At 47.3% G+C, this 21,934-nt stretch overlaps 1 protein-coding gene across 1 annotated transcript; it reads left to right on the plus strand.

The window, feature by feature from the left end:
- The first annotated feature begins 13,047 nt into the window (after window positions 1-13,047).
- LOC138489227 (tubulin alpha chain) lies at window positions 13,048-19,433 on the plus strand. Its single transcript, XM_069616904.1, has 4 exons — window positions 13,048-13,313; window positions 15,948-16,170; window positions 18,058-18,206; window positions 18,374-19,433. Exons 1-4 carry the CDS (start codon window positions 13,311-13,313, stop codon window positions 19,349-19,351), a joined length of 1,353 nt encoding a protein of 450 aa, XP_069473005.1. The 5' UTR covers window positions 13,048-13,310; the 3' UTR covers window positions 19,352-19,433.
- Window positions 19,434-21,934: the final 2,501 nt, after the last annotated feature.

Consider the following 21,934-nt stretch of genomic DNA (forward strand, 5'->3'; position numbering starts at 1 on the left):
ATGGACTAAGTGGCCTATGCAGTGAAAGTCCCAGGAACTTGCTCCAAAGCATGCCTATAAAGAGGACAAATACGACCGGACAGACGATCTATGGACTCCAAACCAAGATGATTCGGGTGGAAGAAATACACAATGAATAAAGAAGAGAGGGAAAATAAACATGTAAAAATACAAATGGGGAACCAGGAAATGTTATGGGATGGGAGTGATGGAACAAATGTGGAGTATAAGCCACACGTGAATAAAGTGTGACAAACAGGCTGGTGGGTTACCTCAAAGCGTGACCTTCTTTCAAATTCTCATAGTGGCTGTAAAATTATCTGAGGCATATAGTTAGTTTAAAGTTAACTGGGTAATAGAGGTGGGATTTAGATAAAAGTAAACAAAGGTATTCTTTAGGGACACATACCTGTTTAGACTAGGAGAATATAATGAGTTAGTACTGACATTGTAGAAATGTTGTAGGATACCTCCCATATTAAAATAAATTATATCAAAGAAAAAGGTGATTAGGTGATTATATTTTTATAATATAAAAAAGATAAAAAACAAAACATAACATTTGTACGTTCACTTACAAATTACAAATGCATATGTCATCCATCATAAAAGTAAGAAAAATTACACCTAACAACAAAATACAGTGATTCCAATGCATTTGTGTTTGATATCTGAACACCATGATTACATGATATCTTTATTTTACAGATTGCCCAGGTGGGGGGATCTCCACACAGAACTGTGTCTAGGTAACGGGGCCAGCATTCTGCCTATTGTTTCAACCATCTTACGTTCCTTCCTATCTCTATTGCTGGTGTCCTCGTTATTGATCTGTGTGACATTTTAACCCTACAGTTGATGCACTTTAATGAGATTTGATAACATTGGTGGTACCACTTTAGAATTGTATATATTTATCATTGTTGATTTCCGAGTACAAAGTACATTATTGTGATCGTATACATACCTTTGAATATTAATTATATAAAGACTGTGTTTTCAGTAATACAGTGTGTGGACATTCCTTTGTGGGGGTTCGGGGACTACACTGTACTTAAGAACCAGCCTGCATCACCTCCTGAGAAGCTAGGCCTTGATTGCTCATCCATTGCTACCGTAATAGAGAATCTTGGCTGGGGTCTTCTGTGCCTCTCCTCTACCATATAGAGAGCGGAAGTACAGACACCCCCTACCAGTCTTTACACTGGTGGCAGCGGTGGGATGCTTATGGTTTTAAGAATCAGTGTATAACCGTGCCACTTACAAAATATCTGCACTTTATTAAATTAAAGTTTGGTTGTGTACAAAATAACTGCATTACAAGCAATGGAGTCTATTGCAAATGGTAAATTGACTTGGATGAGCTTAGAGGCTCTCCAGAGTGCTTGTGAAGCCAGGGAGTTAGACTTTGTGGATAAGTCTAGGGCTGAGCTGATAGCTGCCCTGGTGGACTACCAGACCGATGGTGAAACTCTTGATGAGCGGGGAATGCAACCAATGAGGACTCTGCCCCTATCTGATCTAGTAGAGTTGGGATTTGATTGATCGCGGATGGTCTTCCCATGACTGCTGCTGCGGTCACTAGGTCACAGGTGACACTGGGTCTGGCTGTGAGTCAGGTACCCGAGCCAAAGGCGCGGCCTAAGGCAAGACGAAGGAAGAGCAAGAGGGCCATCTCTGTGGAGGGAGCTCCTTCGGTTCCTGCTGTTCCTACAGCACCCATTGGGATCCATGCTCCGGATGGGCTGGGTCCAGTGGTAAACCCCGTCTCAACTCCTGTGGGAGAAGAGCCAGAAGACTCTCCTGTGGGAGATGTTCTCAACCCGGAGGATCATCCCGACCGTCAATGCTTGTTAGCTGAAGGGGTCCCTCCCGGGCAGACTTCTGTAAAGGACAGAGAGAGTGCCACTCTCTCAATGGTCTGAGGAAACAGGCCCTGTCCCAGGCACAAGGAGAAGTGCCTAGGACATTCCGGATTTATTGGAAGGGTGAGCTCCTTGTTAGCGAGCCCACTAAGCCTGAACCTGGTGCCCTGAAGAGGTTGGTGGTACCCCAGGTTTACAGGCCCTTCCTACTGCAGTTGGCACATGAGGTGCCCTTGGCTGGTCATCTTGGTACCAAGAAGACTAAGCAGAGGCTCTCTGCCCATTTCTACTGGCCTCGGATGGGAGTAGAAGTGGAGTCCCACTGCAGGACCTGCGCAACTTGTCAGTTGTCTGGCAAGACTGGAGGCAGTGTCATTGCCCCACTACAGCCATTGCCAGTGGTTGGCACACCATTTGAGAGGTTGGGCATCGACATTGTCGGTGCCCTTGACCCTCCCACGTCAGGTGGACATCGGTTCATCCTGGTTTTGGTAGATCATGCCACCAGGTACCCTGAGGCTATACCCCTTCGGACGGTTACTGCCTAGGTGGTTGCCAGGGCTCTCCTGGGCATTTTCACCCGTGTTGGATTCCCCAAGGAGGTTGTCTCTGACAGAGGATCCAACTTCATGTCTAGTTACATGAAGACCATGTAGAAAGAGTGCGGGGTAACCTACAAGTTCTCCACCTCTTACCACCCCTAGACCAATGGTCTGGTTGACAGATTTAATAAAACTCTCAAGGGCATGCTAGGTGCTTTGGAAGAGCCCCTAAGGAGGAAATGGGATCTCCTCCTGCCATGCCTGCTGTTTGCTTACAGGGAGGTACCTCAAGAGGGTGTTGGTTTCAGCCCCTTTGAGTTACTCTTTGGACATCCCGTGAGGGGGGCCCTCGCCTTGATCAGAGAAGGCTTGGAAGCCACCCCTCCAGGTCCCGCCAAGCAAGTGGGGGACTATGTGTTAGGCCTCAGACGGAGGATGACACAGATGATGGGTCAAGCAACAGCGAATCTCAAGGCCAGCCAGGAATTGAACAAATACTGGCATGACCTTAAAGCATCGCAAGTGGATTGGACTCCGGGACAGGAGGTCCGCGTGATGGAGCCTACCAAGCCTTGGGCATTGGAAGATAAATGGACTGGACCCTTCAGGATAATCTCCAAGATGGGCGAGGTCAATTATCTAGTTGACAGGGGAATCCAGGGGTAGCCCCTCAGGTATTCCATGTTAATAGGCTCAAGCCTTTCCACCGGCGAGCCGAAGTCTCATGTCTCTTGCTGGCTTCAGAGCAAGAAGAGGATGAGAGTGAGCCCCTTCCTGATTTGCTGCATAGCAACCCTCAGGATGGCTCAGTGGAGGGAGTGCATCTCTCTCCAGATTTGACAACCGAGCAGCAGAGGACCTGCAGGACTTTGCTCCAGCAGTATGCCTCTCTGTTTTCGCTGATGCCAGGCCTTACACCGTGGTGTAAGCACGAGATTGACAATGGTGACAGCGTGCCTGTCAAGAACAGGAGCTACCGAATGTCAGATACGGTTAAGAACCACATCCAGGCTGAGGTCGCCAAGATGTTGGATCTGGGTGTTATTGAACCCTCAACCAGTCCCTGGTCCAGTCCTGTGGTCCTTGTCCCGAAGGCAAGTTCCCAGGCAGGTACCAAGTATTGGAGGTTCTGTGTGGACTACCGAGGAGTCAATGCCATCACCAAAACTGACGCGCACCCATTGCCCAGGGCTGATGAGCTCGTGTACACCATAGGTGCTGCCAAATTTGTGAGCACCTTTGACCTCACCTCAGGCTATTGGCAAATAGCTCTGATGGACCATGCCAAGGAAAAGACGGCGTTCTCAACACCAGAGGGACTCTACCAGTTTAGGGTCATGCCTTTTGGGTTGAAGAATGCCCCTGCCACCTTCCAGGGATTGGTCAATCATGCTCTCAGTGGGCTGGAAGTCTTTTGTGTGGCTTATTTAGATGACATTGCCGTCTACAGTTCCACTTGGGAAGAGCACTTGACACATCTGGGTAGAGTGTTGCAGGCCTTGAAAAGGGCTAACCTCACTATCAAGGCCACCAAGTGCCAGATAGCTCAGGGGAAAGTCATGTATCTTGGTCATGAGGTAGGAGGGGGTCAAATCCAACCTCTCCCCAGTAAGGTACAGGATGTACATGACTGGGAGACTCCCACTACTCAAACCCAGGTGAGAGCCTTTTTTGGCCTCACTGGGTATTATCGCAATTTCATGGCGGACTATGGAACCATAGCTGCACCACTGACAGCTCTGACTTCACCCAAACAGTCTAGGAAGGTTAATTGGACTGAAGACTGTCAGAGGGCCTTTGATGGCTTGAAAGAAAGTCTGTGTAGGGCACCCATGTTGTGTGCGCCTGACTACAGCCGACCCTTTATCGTCCAGACGGATGCCTACGACACCGGAATTGGAGCTGTCGTGTCCCAGTTAGATGACAAAGGGAGAGACCATCCTATCATATTCATCAGTAGACAACTCAAGGGTAGAGAACTTAGGTGGGCTAATGTTGAAAAGGAATGTTTTAGTATAGTTTGGAGCCTAAGGCGTTTTAGGCCCTACCTTACGGGGTCTACCTTCAAGGTCCAAACAGATCATAAGCCCCTGAAGTGGCTTATGCAGAGAACCCGAAACTGCTCAGGTGGTCCATTAGCCTGCAAGGGCTAGACTTCACCATAGAGCACAGACCAGGGAAGAGTCACGATAATGCAGATGGCCTTTCCAGAAGGTATGTTGACCGCCTGGATGAGGGTGACTATCCCATGGGAGATTAGGCACCCTCCACCTCAGTCTGGGGGGGCGACTGTGATGCTGGAAATGCATCGGAGGGACAGGGCCTCCGTATCCTTGTCCTTTACTGCTTTTTATCGTATGTTCTGTTGTGTTTTCCGTGCAGGATTTCATGTGTGACTCCTGGCGGTGCAGCTCTCTCTCTTTTGGTTTGGTGAACGGACCCGTGGGATACCCTTATGGCACCCATGGGTGGGGGGATGCAACCCTGTGCCCCTAGTGTATGTTTTTGGGCACCTGTGGGTGGCCCACAGAGCAGGGTATGAGCTGGTGGCAGCTCCATGCTGAATTTGACAGGTGCGCGGAGTATCCTCCATTTTGGGGATACCCCGGCCCTGCTATTAGGATCAGTTGAGTCCTGATGGAAAACAAGATGGCCCCTGTGGCCTCTTGCTTTCTATTACCTATTACTTTGTTTTCCCAAAGTCCTGGGAAGCCCTGACTCTGTCCCTTCCCCCTGACTGGCTGTTGGGTGGAAATGCCATATATGGTGTTGTTGTGAAGGCCCGGCCAGACTAGCTGGAGCCTTCCCGGTGATGTATGTTGTGGGTACCTCCTTTGGGTGGGACCTGGGTGAATAGAGTGTGTGACGAATATGCATTCTGTGTTGTGGATGTCTAGTATCTGGTGGTTGACACAATGACTGAGGCAGCCCTGCCCGAAACCGGTATGAATGCAGTTTGGAGTGTTGAATGGCTCGGTACTTGTCCCAATACACATAACTTGTTGTGAGTGTCTGGAGAGAAGTGAATGGCCTGAATACCTCGTGTTCCTGATTGGCTGCCTGCCTGCATGAATGCCCTTAGTCGTGATTGGATGCTTGAGTGTGACCCAGCGGAATGAATGGGAGATCAACAGTATATCTGGGGACCTCTCACTGCTAGGAATCATTTTCAGAAGCTGAAGTCCACTAAGACGAGTAACTGGAGTAACTGAAGCTTGACCTTGAAGCCCCGCTGGATGAGAAGAAGTGCTGTTGCTCTCCTTCACAATCTGAAAGCTGTTGTGTCTCCAAGGACTGACCCAGAGAGGACCTGGTAAGGCGCCCTCTTCCCGAGCTACGAGGGACTATCGTGCACAGCTGATCTTTGCCAAGGCTCCCTGGTAGGCAGACCTTCGACAGGCTGCCGACTCGAGACGGGGACTGCCGCCGAATCTCAAAGAGAAGCACCCGCCGTCGCCGACCGGAGCCGCCATGCTCCCGTTTGCCTAAGAACTTCATTTTGATCATCGGATGCTCTCGTCTGCATCGTCGCCCGCTTTATCCCGCTGGAGAAGGCCCGACCGTCGACGCGCCGAGGAGCATCCGCCAGTGGGTTTCCCGCCACCTAAGGACCACAGAGACGCCGACAACTCGACGCCCTTGCCGGGCCACAGTTCTTCATCATCTCCTTGCGGTCCAGAACTATCGTCACCGAGGTGCCCCGCACGCCTCTTCCTTGCAGGACGCCAACGCTCTGTCGTCGACGAGCACTGCTAGGAACGAAGCTGCCACTTCACTGCCGTAGTTCAACCTGTTCGCCGTCGGACGTTCAACGACCCGTGACTCCTGCCTTAAAGGGAGGGCACTCAAGAAGGGCCGTTGATTCCCCAACACCAAACGCCACGTTCCTCAATGCCGCTCGACGATCCGTGGCTCCTGCTTTAAAGGGAGTCACTCAAGAAGGATCGGTGGCGCATCTTCGGAGAACTCTACTCTACCAGGTACATTGGGGGGTAAAACCTTAATAGGAGGAAATAAGACTATTGAACAATATATGGACTGGGCTTGTGCTATATATCTTTATTTTACAGGTTGCCCAGGTGGGGGGATCTCCACACAGAACTGTGTCTAGGTAACGGGGCCAGCATTCTGCCTATTGTTTCAACCATCTTACGTTCCTTCCTATCTCTATTGCTGGTGTCCTCGTTATTGATCTGTGTGACATTTTAACCCTACAGTTGATGCACTTTAATGAGATTTGATAACATTGGTGGTACCACTTTAGAATTGTATACATTTATCATTGTTGATTTCCGAGTACAAAGTGCGTTATTGTGATCGTGTACATACCTTTGAATATGAATTATATAAAGACTGTGTTTTCAGTAATACAGTGTGTGGACATTCCTTTGTGGGGGTTCGGGGACTACACTGTACTTAAGAACCAGCCTGCATCACCTCCTGAGAAGCTAGGCCTCGATTGCTCGTCCATTGCTACCGTAATAGAGAATCTTGGCTGGGGTCTTCTGTGCCTCTCCTCTACCATATAGAGAGCGGAAGTACAGACACCCCCTACCAGTCTTTACACCTCCCGAGACCATTGAATTGTTAGTCACTCACTCTTATTCTGCCCCCATACGTGTTAGCTCTGCTGATCGGATTGCTTATCCAGCGATCAGTCTATTTTGTAGTTTTGTACTTTACAGTTCCAGGGATTAACAGTTAGCTTCCCCCCCTGGAGTTCCCCTACTGTTTCTTTGGTTTACCGTTAGCAATGGTGCCAGTGCTTCCGAGTCCCCATTCCCGTGGAGTCCTATTGGACACCACGGGAATGGGGACTTACTGAATCCCCCGCCTGACTTGTAATATCCCGGTGGCATCGGATTCAGTGTTTCGAGGTCGGCGGCAACCTGACAGTAGCACCGTCAGGTTACCACTGACCTCGTAATGAGGCCCATAAAGTCTGTTTAAAACTGTTATAACAGACTTCATACTCATCCGGCCAACTAATCTTTTGAGGTTCAGCGTTTTTTAACTTGTCAGTCAGTTGAGTTGTTTTTTCTGAGAAATTAGGGACAAACCTGTGGTAATACACAATCAGATGCAAAACAGCTCTATGGTCTCGTTTGGTCTTAAGTGTTGGTGCATACTACCATTTCCTACAAAAAAGCCTGAATATTTTACAGCTGATTTAGCTAACTTTGATTTTCTAGCTTTAGCTGTTCGCCCGGCTTTTCGTAGGGCTCTCATAATGGTGTAGAGATGATAGAGATGGTCTTCCCATGTTTGGCTATAAACAATAATATCATCAATATACGTCCCGCAGAAATCAGAATAGGGTTGTAAAATCCCATCCATTAGCCTTTGGAAAGTCGCTGGTGCACTGTGTATACCAAAGGGTAGGACCGCCGCCGAGGACTACAGAGAAGCACTCAGGGCCCAACAGGAGCCTGGACTGCCGTAGGGACAGCCCACATTCCAACAGAACCCCACAGAGGGCACACACCAGAATTAAATGCCTTGAGAAAGACCGTACGGGTCGAAACACGTGTCGGCTGACCTAACTTGCTTATCTAGGTTGAAACAGTGTTTCTCAAAAACAACTATGAGTATGTAATAACTCAATGCAAGTACAACCACCACTAATAAAAACGAACCAATTTGTATGGAACAAAGTGTCACAGTAATTACTTCACTAACTTCCAAGCGAGATAACCAGGAGATCACCATTTTTCTTATCCAACCAAACAGGGGCTTGGGCTAAACCCCTACAATTACTCCTGTGATCTTGCTCATGATCAATATAACTGGAGCTCAGCACTGGCAGGTTCCAACCCTAGAGCCTAAAACTACCTTGAATTGGAAGAGGCCTGTCAGTGTTGAAAAGGCTGTTTTTTCTTTGTCTGGGTCATGTAAGGGAACCTGCCAGTATCCCTTAGTTAAATCTAATGTTGACAAGAAAACTGCATTCCCCAAATTGTCTATCAGGTCATCTATATGAGGCATGGGATATGCATCAAAGGCTGAGAAGGCGTTAACTTACCTAAAATCTAGGCAAAATCTCCAAATTTGATCTGGTTTGGTCCCCAACACAATGGGAGATGTCCAAGGACTTGAAGAGGGTTCAATAACGTTAGCCCTGAGCATATGTTCTACCTCCTCAATCATTATCTTTTTCCATGCCTCTGGGAGTCTATAGGATTTTAAATGAACTTCTTTCCCTACTGGTGTTCCCATATGGTGGTAAGTTCTGTGTACTCTCCCTGGTATCTCGCAAAATACATCAGGAAATGCAGAAACAAGATAATTCTAACTTTCTTTCTTATCATAGAAAAATTATTTGGGTATAAGCTCTACATTATCAATTTCTTGGGGGTGCCAAACAAGAAAGCATAGGAATGTGGGAGGATGCTGGATTTGCCTTCCACTCCTTTAGAAGGTTGACATGGTAGCTATGAGTCTTTTGGCATCTGTCTGGTTGGGCTACTTTGTAGTTGCATGTTCCCATATGTTGCAATACTTCATAAGGCCTGTGCCACTTTGAGATTAATTTATTCCCTGAAGTGGGCAAGAGAACCAGAACTTTTTGACCCACTGAAAATGTTCTTAGTTAACTTTTTTTAATCATATAAAAACTTCTGTTGGTATTGAGCTTTCTCCATTTCGGTATGAACTAAAGATCTGACTAGGTTCATGTGTCTATCAGAATTGTCCCTGGACCTAGTATGATAGCAAACTCTCTGTCTCCTCCCCCTACTTGTTTTTTTCCTCCCCCTCCAGCACTATTTGAATGTTGTCAGGCCTAGTACGATAGTTGCTTGTTTTGTTCCTCCCCTCCCTTCCTGCACCCCTCTACCTCACCTTTAGTTTTTTTCCGGCTCTACCAGAAATGTCATCAGGCCTAGTATGGTAGTCGCCTGTCTGTTTCCATTTCCTTCCCACTCTCCTCCTCCCTTCCTTATCTATGTATTAGCTCTTGCAGTATCTGAAATGTCGTCAGGCCGAGTACGATAGTTAATTTCACATCCTTACGGTTCATGGCCTGCAAGAATGTCATTGTATTTTCCCTTGTTCTCTCCTTGCCTTGAAGTGCTTTGAAACACATTGTGTATAGGCGCCATATAAATAAACTATCATATCGTATCATTTTTGTAATAGATTTGCGTTTTGCAATGGTGGTATTGGGGCCTTCTCCCGTTCTTCACAGGTGTCTATGAGCATGTTCAAGACATCCCATTGGCTCTCTGCCATACAGTAGCTCCAAGGGTGAAAACCTGGTAGATGCTTGCAGAGTTTTTCTCACAGGGAATAAGGCCCATGGAATCATGTGATCCCAATCTTTCCCACCTTCATCAAGGAGGTTTCTTAGAATGGTTTTCATGGACTTATTAAAACATTCTACCAATCCATCTGTTTGAGGATGATAAACTGAGGCTCTAATGTAGTGATATGAAGTAACTATTTAACTTCTCCTATGAGGTTACTCATAACATTAGTTCCTTGATCTGTTAAAATTTCTTTTGGGAACCTGACCTGGGAAAAAAGGTAGCAGATGTTTTAAGATTTGCTGGGTCGTACTATTTTGCATGGGGACAGCCTCAGGATACGTGGTAACCTAGTCAAACAATCACTAAGACAAATGTATTGCCCAATTTAGAGGTTTCAAGGGGTTCAATGATGTCCCTCCTGATTCAGGAGAATTGGACATCTATTATAGGTAGTGGATTCAGAGGGGCAGGCGGAGGAATATTAGTGCTGGTCTTTTGCCATATCCCACATGTCTGCAGAAAGATTTATTCAATTGGGAATTACAGACCCTACACTTATGATCACCCAACAATACAATTATACAGAAAGTCACAAACCACCCACAAACACCATCATCTAATTATCCATTGTATTTCATCAATGCTGACCTGTTACAGATTATTCTACAGAAATCTGCAGTGTTCATTTTATTTCATGATTGCGATCAGTTAAGCTTCTATTGACAAATCATTTATGTCCTTACTTTTTATAGTAATTTATTTAACTTGAGTTTCGGTGATCAGGCACCTATTTATGCCCCACCGTCTTCAGGACCAGAACATTCAATGAATCATACCATCCCAAATCATCACCCTCAATTTATTGGAATAACAGAATTAAACCACTGAATAGCTGAACATGATTTCCATCTGACCCTTGAAACAGGAATGCTCCTCCTTATTTTGACCATCTCAAAAATTGGCTTAAACTAGGCAACCTGCTGTCAACTGAATATGAATCTGTTATAGCTGTGAAATGGTTTTCAATTTGCTTTGCTGTTTGCTGCTATTTGTCTCTAAGTACCCTTAATTGCTTCGTCTCAGCTGCACTCTTGCCATGCACTTCTCATGGTATCTCTTCCACTTCTCTCCTCACTCTCTGCCACTCAGAACCATCTCATCTCTCTTCCCATCCCTATCATCTCTTCTCCTCAACGCCACCTCTCTTCCCACTCCACTGCTCTATTAACAAAACCTACTCCAGCCCTAACTTCCATTACAGATCCTCTTCTCACAACTACCCGTAGGGCCTCTCTATTTCTCAGACTCAACGTCAATATGCTTCTACATCTCACTCACTTTCTATTGCTTTTTGGAATGCACAGTCTCCACTAAAACCTCATTTACCTCTGACTTCTTCCTTTCTTATTTTCTTGCCATCATTACCTTTACTGCCCTTCATGACACTACCTACACCTTGACTCACTCGTCCCGCCACACTGGCAGGGGTGGTGGTGTAGGACTGTTTTTTTTTTTTTTAATAAATGTTTTGTTTGACTTATCAAACTTTTCATTTTTTTCTTTTTCCTTATTCTCAGGACTGTTTTCATCCTCCAAAAGTCCAATCTCTCCTACCAACCCATCTCCTGCTAATTCTCCATCATTCGAATACACTATCTCCTCAATCACTGCCCCCTATGGCATACATATTATCTATCTACCAGCTACCTGGTCCAGTAGGTGAATTCTTCAATCCCATATCCCAACTAATCGACTCCCTCCTTCCCGATCACCACCTCATTAGTGACTTCAACCACCCCTCTCTCTGTTCTATCCACTGACGTTAACAAGTTAACCGCTTGTAACACTGCAGCTGAACCAGAATCATACATGCCAACATTTTGCCACAGCTGGGAGGGAGATTTTGTGTCAGAAATCGGGAGAAGGGAATGTTCCCATTGGATTGAATTGAGGTTACAAATATTTTAGGAGGGAGAAAGTAAAAATGTGCAACATTTTAGATGAAAAAATCGGGAGTCTCCCGCCCAAATCGGGAGGGTTGGCATGTATGCAGAATGATCTCATTAGATGTGTAAAGAAGTTAGATGGCCCCACACAAGTAAATTATCCCTTCTCCCAAAATTAGAAGGTTTATCCCCCTGACCCCCAATATTTCAGACCAGTTGCACCCGACAGTAACTATCCCTTATTTGCCTAGATGGGAAACAAACTACACACCGGAGTTGGAAAAAACAGAACTAGGAAGCCTTCTCTATCACGCCCCAGGATACTTGAGAGCTTTATATGCAAGATTGGCAGGAGGAGGCTCTTTTTATTTATTTGAACAGTTATAGCAGCGCACCAAGCCCTCTGCCATCTGGGTTGCTAGTTGCATGAGTACAGTTGCACATGTGGGAGCAGTCCAAGCCACTAGTCAAACAAGTGGGTCTATAGTTTTTTTCTGAAGTTGGTAGGACGTCTCAGACCGTAGATGGGTCATCCACTGCTCCTCATTAAAGGCTTGTGTCCACCTTCAGAACATCTGGTCATCATTTTACATTGAGCCTGGTTTATAATAGTCGTGGGAGGATAACTCAGGAGCAACACCACGCACTGGGTCCGTGCTTACAACCCTCTGGATATTAAGCGCGTTATATAACCAATTATAATGCATAGCTCTCAACCTTTTGTGTCACCAAGGCGGATCAAAACGCCGTTTTTTTTAGGAGGGCGAGTGCACAGCTCTCAACCTTTCATGCCCCTTGGGCGGGGGAAAACACCGGATTTTGCATATGGTTGAAAGCCCATTGATTCATATGGGCATGTAGGCAGCTTGGCGGGTGACACCAGCCAAAAGTGTGAGAGTCGAGAGCTGGGGGTGAGTGACGTGAATGGGCGTATAAGTGGCTTGGCTGGTGAATCAGCTGATTTCAGGGGGAGTGACACCCGCAAAACGCGTGTTCGTTGAGAAGTCAGCTATGATAATGCAACACGACTAGTAAGGACCGACTGCTGACAAATTAGTTACAGCACAAATTTGGAGTCCGCTGTCCTGGTCGGTAATCTATCATTGTCGGCAAACCAGGGCCACAAGAACAACTAGTTCCAAACCACAGGCCGCCGCTGCAGACAGTGACACGTCATTTTAAGGATTGTACAATTCGTACTTTGCCCCGCCTTTCAGGGCGTGTTTTGGTTTACTGGGGTGTGGTTCGCGCCTAAAATAGTTTATCCAACGGTTGCAAAGACAGAAGGTAAGATGGTGCAGGGCGCGACTTTCACTGGTGAGTCGTTGCGCCATAAGAGGCGAGGCTGCTGGCTGTTTAAAGAACTGCGTTGTGCCTGACTCTAAAATGGGAGGTCAAAGTGTATCACTCCACATACTCATAAACAAGTGACGTTTCGCCTGACTCTAAAGTGGGCGCTCTCGAGACTCGGCCTCCCGCATGCGCAGCTGCCGTGCTTAATCGTCCAGCCGCCCTGTACTGGTAAACTAGAGACGTAATCCGGAGGAGTGCCTTGTGACGATTTGGCGTAGGCGTGATGTTTGCGTACAGAAGCCACGCCCCTTATATATAAAGGTGCACGCTGCGTATTTTGCCGCTGATTCCTCTCACAGAGACACGTCGCACGGCTCAGAGTGAGACCCTACCGACCGGAAGTAGCACAGCACAATCATGGTAAGAATGCTGGGCTCGTGAACATTTGGAATGTTGACGACGGATCTCGCGCGCGGTGGGTGTGAGGGGGAAACGTTGGTTTGGCTACCGCGCCTTTTCGAGGACCTTTCGACACCGTGGTGTTTAATTGCGACCTCCCCACCCCCATAAACGGCCGAACTCGGTTGTTTTGCTGACGGGGTAACTTTGCACATCTACTTCACAGGCCCCGAGCATGTGGCGCAGTCTGCTTTCTAGTCGTTTGCACGTGCGAAAGTCCTTCCTCTAGGGCGCAGTTAGGGCAGCGCTTACTGCGCAAGAGCAGCCCGCGTCCGTCCCCCACTAGAGCAGGCCCCACCCACCACTAAGAGCCTAGAAATGGCACCATCTTGCCATGAGTCGGCAAAGTGTCCTCTCTGGGTTGCCACACGAAGGCTCCCGAGTTGCCTGTTGGTGGCGGGGAGTTGGCCCTATGGCGGGAAATTTCGCCTCCGTGACCAACTGCCCATCCTGTGTTTTTAAGCTCTTCCCTGTAGCCGTGGGATGACCCCACGGAGTGTCGTGCCCTCTGCCGCGGGGGTGCTCGGTCCCGCAGACGCCCTGGGCCTCTGCCAAACTAGGTGATCTCCCGGCCGTGTGAGGTGCCGCGCCCTGGCGGGGGAGGGCGGGCGCGTTTATTTTTGTACTTCGCCCATTGGTGCGAAATATTACTCTGGGAATGACGCTTTCATATTCGAGCGCCCGGAATTCTTCGCGAGGGATGGACGCCTCGTGGGGCTCCTGGCCGCCGCCACGGTCACTCCCTCGCTTCCCTCTACGTCCGCACTCTTGGCGATTAATGTGTGCAGCGGAAGGGCGCGCCAGGGCGCTCCTGTGCTTTGAGCCATTGCAGTTTAAAGACTCGTGCGTAGTGGGTCACGTGAGCGGTGCGCACCATTTTAATGAATGTTTCGCCTCATGGGGCGTTTTGCATGTTTCTATATCACATTAAAGAAATATTATTATGATGGCATGTATTTCTCCTGCCGCTAATATGGGCGAAGTCCAAGTATGGGAAATTCTGGGTCATGCATGCGGATGCATTCTAGTCAGCTAGGTGGGGGTCGCTAGGCCCCTGCTGGTCACCCGGGGTGAGCAGGTATTCTGCTACGCCGATATAGGGGGCATGCACTTCTGCGTATTTCAAAAAGATCGTCCCAAGGCTGCAGAGATGGGTCCCGTCCTGGCTGCAGGTGCCTGATAGCGCGGCATGGGCGTGGCAGTTAAGAAATGTGGGCCCTCCAGATTATGCATTTGCTAGCAAGTACACACCTCGTCCCAGAAGAGTCTAGCTGCTTCCAGGGCTCTTGCTTTCTCAAGCAGTGACCTCCACCGTTGATCTGCGAGTGCCCGCCAGTGTTAATTCAAACCGGTCTTTTTAATGCGGTGCCTCGCGCCTGCTGCTGCTTGCACGAAGTCTTGCGTAGTTGGCACACTTGCCAGGCACTAGCATACACCCAAATACTTTTTGCAGCTGCTACCACGGCTTCATATGCCAGTGCATGGGCAAACGTTTGCGTGAGTATACCAGTGGCGGATGGCATTTGAGGGACACAAAGCTTGTAGAGGTGTTGGATTATGTGCCCCATATGTCTGACGGACCTTGGTTTGTTAATCCCTATCCTCATCCAGAACACGTTCAGTTAAATACGCGCGTTGATATGCAACGGTGTGGCCATGTGTATTGGTGATAGGTGGGCACTATTCATTCCCCGTGCCCTCGCACCCTTGCCGTTACAAGCCATTGGTGGCTGGATGCTGGTCAGGGGGCGGTGGCTCTGTGTATTCGCCATGCCATGCGGGGATTGGGGGTTTCCTGCACTGTGACGTCACGGGACTTGCGTGCGTGACCTCACACTGGTGCCATGGAGCATCGTCTAGCCCTCGCCTTCACACTGGGGCGCTCGCCCTCTGGAGTGGCGGCCAGGGGGGCACACACCTAGGCCGCCACTCACTTGTGTGCATCTGGAGATCGCTAGTCTGTCATTCTAATTCCCCGCTGGCTCGAGGCATGATGCGCTGCGTGGCTGTCGCCCTGCGTATTGGGCGTCCCGCTGAACCACCCTCGGTTGAATTTGTGATGCTTTTTCTTAGCACCACTCTATAATTAGCTACTCTGCCTACAATGGAACTGAAATATACGATTACTCTGTCAGACTGGTTTTGTTTTGAAGTCAACCCTGTCTGTAAAAAGCCCCCGCTTGCACCGTTTTGTTTTCGTTGGTCTGTGGTCGGGTGTGATGCCCTACACGTTTTTTGGATTACAACATTCCACGTAACCTGTGTTGCGTTCCCTGCCTTGAGCGGTAACCTGCAGCTGGATAAAGTAGGCCAGCGCCGTCTCAGGCGTGGGAGGTACAAGTAGAAGTATGCACACGATAAACGTGTTCGGGATAGGTGGCTTTGCCGATAGCCTGTGGACTCCTATGTGCTAGTTGTCTATCCTGGACTCGCGGTGTCTGTTCTAGCCTGCCCCATCACATTTCCAGTCCGTCTGAAAGTCACCACAAGACTTGTTCGCTCGGTTTTTCGGCTGGTTTGATCATTGTAACGTATAAACATGCCAACAGTCCTCGACCGTTATCTTTATTTACTTTGCTCTTTTCTTTATTTTAGAGAGAATGTATTTCAGTCCACGTTGGCCAGGCCGGAGTCCAGATGGGCAATGCCTGCTGGGAGCTGTATTGTCTGGAGCATGGCATCCAGCCAGACGGGCAGATGCCCAGTGACAAGACCATCGGTGGTGGAGACGACTCCTTCAATACTTTCTTCAGTGAGACGGGGGCCGGGAAGCACGTGCCCAGGGCAGTTTTTGTTGATCTGGAGCCCAGTGTGATTGGTAAGTGAACATGGCACCCTTTAAGAGAAATAATAAATCCGTACATGCTGTTATTTCGCTCTATCCAGGTGCTGATGTCCGCTGGGACTTTCGTTACAGCTGAAGGAACCCTAACTTATTTAAAATCCCAAGTCCATATATCTGTGCTTGACTTTAATTGGCAACCCACCCGGGGGTTATTGGCTTTTTGCAGACTTTCTAGTGGCCCACGTGATGTCTGCGCTCTCCTTAGCATATGCCTAGGTTATATGATGCTTTTGGCTAGCTATAACTTATTCTCAGTTATGCACTAATGATGAAGCTGAAAGTCTCTTAATAGGTTTGTACACTTGAAGCAAAACCTTCGACTTTGTCCCGGTTGGCTTCTCGCGTCTTACTTTCATAAATAAGCCTCGTGTGTTGGCATCTACTTCAATGGACATTTGGGGGAGTGCTGTGAGTGCCGCACCAATCTGATTTTTATTTAGCAATGTTGATGCAGCACACTGCATAATGGATGCACTGTATTAAGGGTCAGTGCTTGTTTGACATCATTCTGGAAAAATTGGGGACCTGACTAGATAACCTAAGGGATTAGCACCATTCATTTCCGCCCTTATAAATGCCTCATTCAATACAGGCATTGTGCATAACAACCTTAAAGATGCTTGGGTCCTCCCTCTACTTAGACCCAGACACCCATATTAATTACAGGCCCATCACCACCGTCCCCTTCTTACTCAAAATCCTGGACAGAACAGCGTCCCTGCTGATCCAGGACTGTCTAGAATCCAATAACCTCCTTGGCCTTAGACAATCTGGTTTCTGACCTAGACATGGAACTAAAACAGCCTTAATTGATTTACAAACCCAAATCAGAGACCTTAAAGATAACGGCAATATAGCCCTCCTACTGCTCGGTTTCTCTGCAGTATTTGTTTTTGTTCAACCATCAATTACTAACATCTTCAAGCCGCAGCCAACTTCTGACAAACCCACCACCTGGATCAGATCCTTCCTGGAGAAAAGATCTGAGGGTCTTCTCCCCGCTGGCCTCGACTGAACCATCACCAGTTCTGTGCAAGCTCCCCCAAGGATCATGTTTCACCTACACTCTATAATGTCATCCCCATCACAATGCTGACTCCAAAGCATTAAACGATGTCTATATGGTCATCCAGGTCTGGGTGGCACAACAACAGCCTCTCTTAATGACGATAAGCCAGAGCTAATCCTCCTGGGATCTCAACAAACTCGATGAATTAGATCCGGCCTTTAACCCCTTCACCATAAAGGTATTCAGCGACACAAAAATACGTGGCATATATCCAGATTCCACATCTCTTATAAGACAAATGCCATAAACTCCTCGCCGGCCTACACGTGCACACTTATCACCGTCTGTCAACCATTCCTTAACCGCCAAGTGCGCTACCTGGGCAAGAACCCTTATGTCGAGACTCGACAGTTGCGACACGCTCTTCTAGGGACCAGCCAATGGAATTTGAACTAAAAGTAACACAAAACAACGCCATTGGGGCAGCACTAAATATCCCAGAACTAAAATCTACGATACTAGACATAGCTTACACTAGCTATCGGGCATCCGACGAATCCCCCTCAAATCACTGTCCCGCATAAATGCCTTGCCAATCATGCACCAAAATACCTGTCTAATCCATTTTGTGTGACAGTGGTTGCTTTCGTTCTCTCGTTCCGTTTCTGCTATGTTAAATATCAATATCGAAGTGTTTAATGCCGAGTGTAGAGATGGCGGCGTGTTTAAAATAAATCTCACTTACCAATCGACTTTCTTGCAGTTTAAATAATTTGCAGCGTATTTTTTGTGATTTCGTGAAATAGGAATATATCAGTAACTTTATTCATGGATGGCTGTTAATCTTTCAGATGAAGTTCGGTCCGGGACATACCGTCAGCTATTCCACCCAGAGCAGCTTATAAGTGGCAAGGAAGATGCTGCCAATAATTATGCCCGTGGGCATTACACCATTGGCAAGGAGATCATTGACCAAGTGCTGGACAGAATGCGGAAGTTGGTGAGTAATATCTGTCGTGTAGTCCGTCTACTCAAACACACCGGAACAGCGACGGCTAACTTGTCAAACACGTTCATCCCAACCTGTAACCCATTTTGAAGTTGTGGTTGCCAAAGCAATGAGGTTGGGTTTTTGCCTGTCTAATTGGTGCTCTTGTTTTTCCACAGGCTGACCAGTGTACAGGTCTCCAAGGGTTCCTTGTCTTCCATAGCTTCGGTGGAGGCACTGGCTCGGGTTTCACCTCCCTTCTAATGGAGCGTCTGTCAGTCGATTATGGCAAGAAGTCCAAACTTGAGTTTGCCATCTATCCAGCACCTCAAGTCTCCACGGCAGTAGTTGAGCCTTACAACTCCATTCTGACTACGCACACCACGCTGGAGCACTCCGACTGCGCCTTCATGGTGGATAATGAAGCCATCTACGACATCTGCCGCAGGAACCTGGACATTGAGCGCCCAACCTACACCAACCTTAACCGCTTGATTAGTCAGATTGTATCATCAATCACTGCATCACTTCGTTTTGATGGTGCCCTCAATGTAGACCTTACAGAATTCCAGACGAACTTGGTGCCCTACCCCCGTATCCATTTTCCCTTGGCCACCTATGCCCCGGTAATCTCTGCGGAGAAGGCCTACCATGAGCAGCTCTCGGTCTCTGAGATAACGAACGCCTGCTTTGAGCCAGCCAACCAGATGGTGAAGTGTGACCCGCGTCACGGTAAATACATGGCTTGCTGCCTCTTGTACCGTGGTGATGTAGTGCCCAAGGATGTCAATGCTGCTATTGCTGCAATCAAGACCAAACGTAGTATCCAGTTTGTGGACTGGTGCCCAACTGGTTTTAAAGTTGGCATCAACTACCAGCCTCCCACTGCAGTCCCTGGTGGTGACCTGGCCAAAGTGCAGCGCGCAGTCTGCATGTTGAGTAACACCACCGCCATTGCGGAGGCCTGGGCCCGGCTGGACCACAAGTTTGACTTGATGTATGCCAAGCGTGCCTTTGTCCACTGGTACGTGGGTGAGGGGATGGAGGAAGGAGAGTTCTCTGAAGCCCGGGAGGACATGGCAGCTCTTGAGAAGGATTATGAAGAAGTGGGATTGGACTCCTATGAGGGTGAGGAAGACGAGGGAGAAGAGTATTAAGTTCAGTGATTTTTATCGGCGTTTGTCACGGACGGACACACTTCGCAGTTCATTAAAAATTAAAGTTGATCTTTTTTCACAAGCTGTGAGCGGTTCTGTTTGAAAATGACGTGTCCAGATTGCCTTATAGGCAGCCAATTGTAAACATTGCTCAATTGTACAATTTGAGTTTCCTAGATGCTATTGGTGCAAGAGTACAGTGAGGTGGTACTTATAATTAGAAAGTTTCCTGAGCATATACTGTGGTGAACATCTTTTCGAAGAATCTTATAATGCCTCAAACACTCAAAAGGGGTGGTATAACATCCGCAGTTGTCTTGATCGCCAGATCTGCAAATCGAGTAAATGTGTGAATCTTGAAGGAACCAGTATATGGTAATGCAAACGTTTCAGTAATTATGCTATATTTGCAATGTTTTCTAGCACCTCACAGAGGCACAAGAGTATTACCAAATTGATTTAGGTTGATAATGCTCAAGAGGTTGAGGCTCCTAGAGTAGCCAAGAATACATTTTTACTTCAGCAGGATTTTCTGTTCAGTGTTAGTGAAATCTTGGTTTAAGTAATCCGTAGACCAGGGTCTGCAACCTGTAGCTCCATGTTTTGGGCTACGACACCCCTGTCCTGCTCAAGTGAAATCGTTCTTAAAACTACTAGGCCCCTCAGTCCTATGCCCATTTTCAGCTAATAGTACTTTTCAAAGGGCTCCTTAATAATTGAAGACGTCGGCACCATATACAACTGCTTTCATTCAAACTCGGTTCAACTGCTAGATTACAAGTGGATGTGCTAATTTTATAACCCACACTATAATAACGATTTCAATTTCTTACGAATAACACTGCAGGTTTACCCACATCTAGCAGTCAATGGGTCTAGGATTATTCTACTTGTGCTGTTTGGGTTAATGCCATATTTGTTTGTTAAAACGGAAAAGGGCTGGACACAATCAAACTAGTTGAACTACTCAAAATGCAGTTTTCTGGTGTGCCGGCCTTGAATTTGGGGCGGGGTGGCGAGTGTTTGGCAAAAGTGAACTAATGATATCTTGGCAATTAGTTTGTAAACCTGCTGACGTGCATTGGGTGTGTAGTTTAAGAAACGACCCACTGCTTGCACTTTTCTCGTCCTAGATTGCCAACGTACATCATTTTAGATTTTTTGTCAATTTGGGATGGTGAGGCTAGCTGATATTTTAATAATCCTGCATATACGTGCTTTTCCCTCAAGCGATGGGAGGCAAATATTTACTTTCCCTCAGGCAATCGCTCATCACCCATGCCATCTTCTGTCTAGGTTGTAATTGGGAAGGCTGGAACAAAAATGGAAGCACTGAGGGCGTGAAACGCACATTCCTGACAGCACGTAATTTTAAATTATTGTATAGGGCTTCTGCCATTTTCGCATCTTGCTAACTGACCTTGCAATAAAGGGCATTAGTGGGACGGGGCTGTTGGGTTGATACTGGGGGCCTGACGTATCCGTCTCAGGTGTTTCGAGGCGATTAAAGCTTATGGGTGTTTTGATATCCCTGTATGAAGTTGGTTGTGGGTTCCAGGAGCTGAAATTGGCTATCCCCGCCCCCCCCCCCCCCCCCCAACTACATTTGTGTGTGATATGGCATGGCTTAAACCGTACTCATTCAGAAAGAGTTAAACAAATAAAAATCACAGTAAAATCACTGACATGATTGCATTACAAACCATGACTCGCATGTTAAAGGAGAATTACAAAAGCTGTCACAGGTTTGTTTGCATTCAATCTACAGAGTGCAATTGTAACGGCTGTGTAATCTCAACCTGGACGAGGAACCATTTGTGGTTGGTGGCTTACAACTGAGCATTTAACCTGCATTAACAATAACAAAAAAAATATATAATCGCCACTCTGCCCAATCATTCCTGGAGATTTAACTATCGAAGCCACATGACCTGTCCATAGAAGCCATATACACAGATCCTTGGAGACCCTGGCAAACAGATGTCTTCATATGAGTCCGTATTGGCCCATTTGAAGTGGTATCGACCGATTTCACAAAATCACCACTTGTCACTCCGAAAATTACCCTTCTTCAAGTTCTTTTTAATGGCGTTGCAAATATTGTACTTGTCTATCACTATCGGGCAATTAGACTGAGAGCAGTTGCCCTTCTTAAAGATGGGTACTATGGAAGCCAAAGAGGAAAGGCTTTAGAATGTGTGATTTCCTTAAACTGATTTTTGCCCCACACGTCTGGGGCACTATCAGAATTCAACTTTAATGGTTTGAGAATACAATTCCTTGGTGACATTGGTGAGCCAAAACATTTAGCATATCTGCTCGTAGTCATGGCCCATACATCTCTATAGTGCAAGCATCGGTCACGATCCATTTGTTGAACAATCCCATTTCCAAAATCTAGTTAAATTAAGCTCCCCGCAGTGGTTGAGCTGTTTTGGAGTCGGGCTCTTTGTATATTCCTAATTGGGCCTGGTTCTCTTAGCTGTTGCTATCCTACGATCAGAAGTAAGTTTGTGGTGCGTAACTGGAGTCTCTACCAGCCAGCAGTTCCAAATACTCATCCACAGTACCATTAATGGATTC

This window comes from Ambystoma mexicanum, chromosome 9 (genome assembly GCF_040938575.1).
Source record: "Ambystoma mexicanum isolate Mex_15411 chromosome 9, UKY_AmexF1_1, whole genome shotgun sequence".
In the NCBI taxonomy this organism is placed as follows: Eukaryota; Metazoa; Chordata; class Amphibia; order Caudata; family Ambystomatidae; genus Ambystoma; species Ambystoma mexicanum.

Coding starts and splice junctions, on each gene's coding strand:
- LOC138489227 (XM_069616904.1), top strand. Junction 16,171..18,057: donor TCTGGAGCCCAGTGTGATTG/GTAAGTGAACAT, acceptor TTAATCTTTCAG/ATGAAGTTCGGTCCGGGACA. Junction 18,207..18,373: donor TGGACAGAATGCGGAAGTTG/GTGAGTAATATC, acceptor GTTTTTCCACAG/GCTGACCAGTGTACAGGTCT.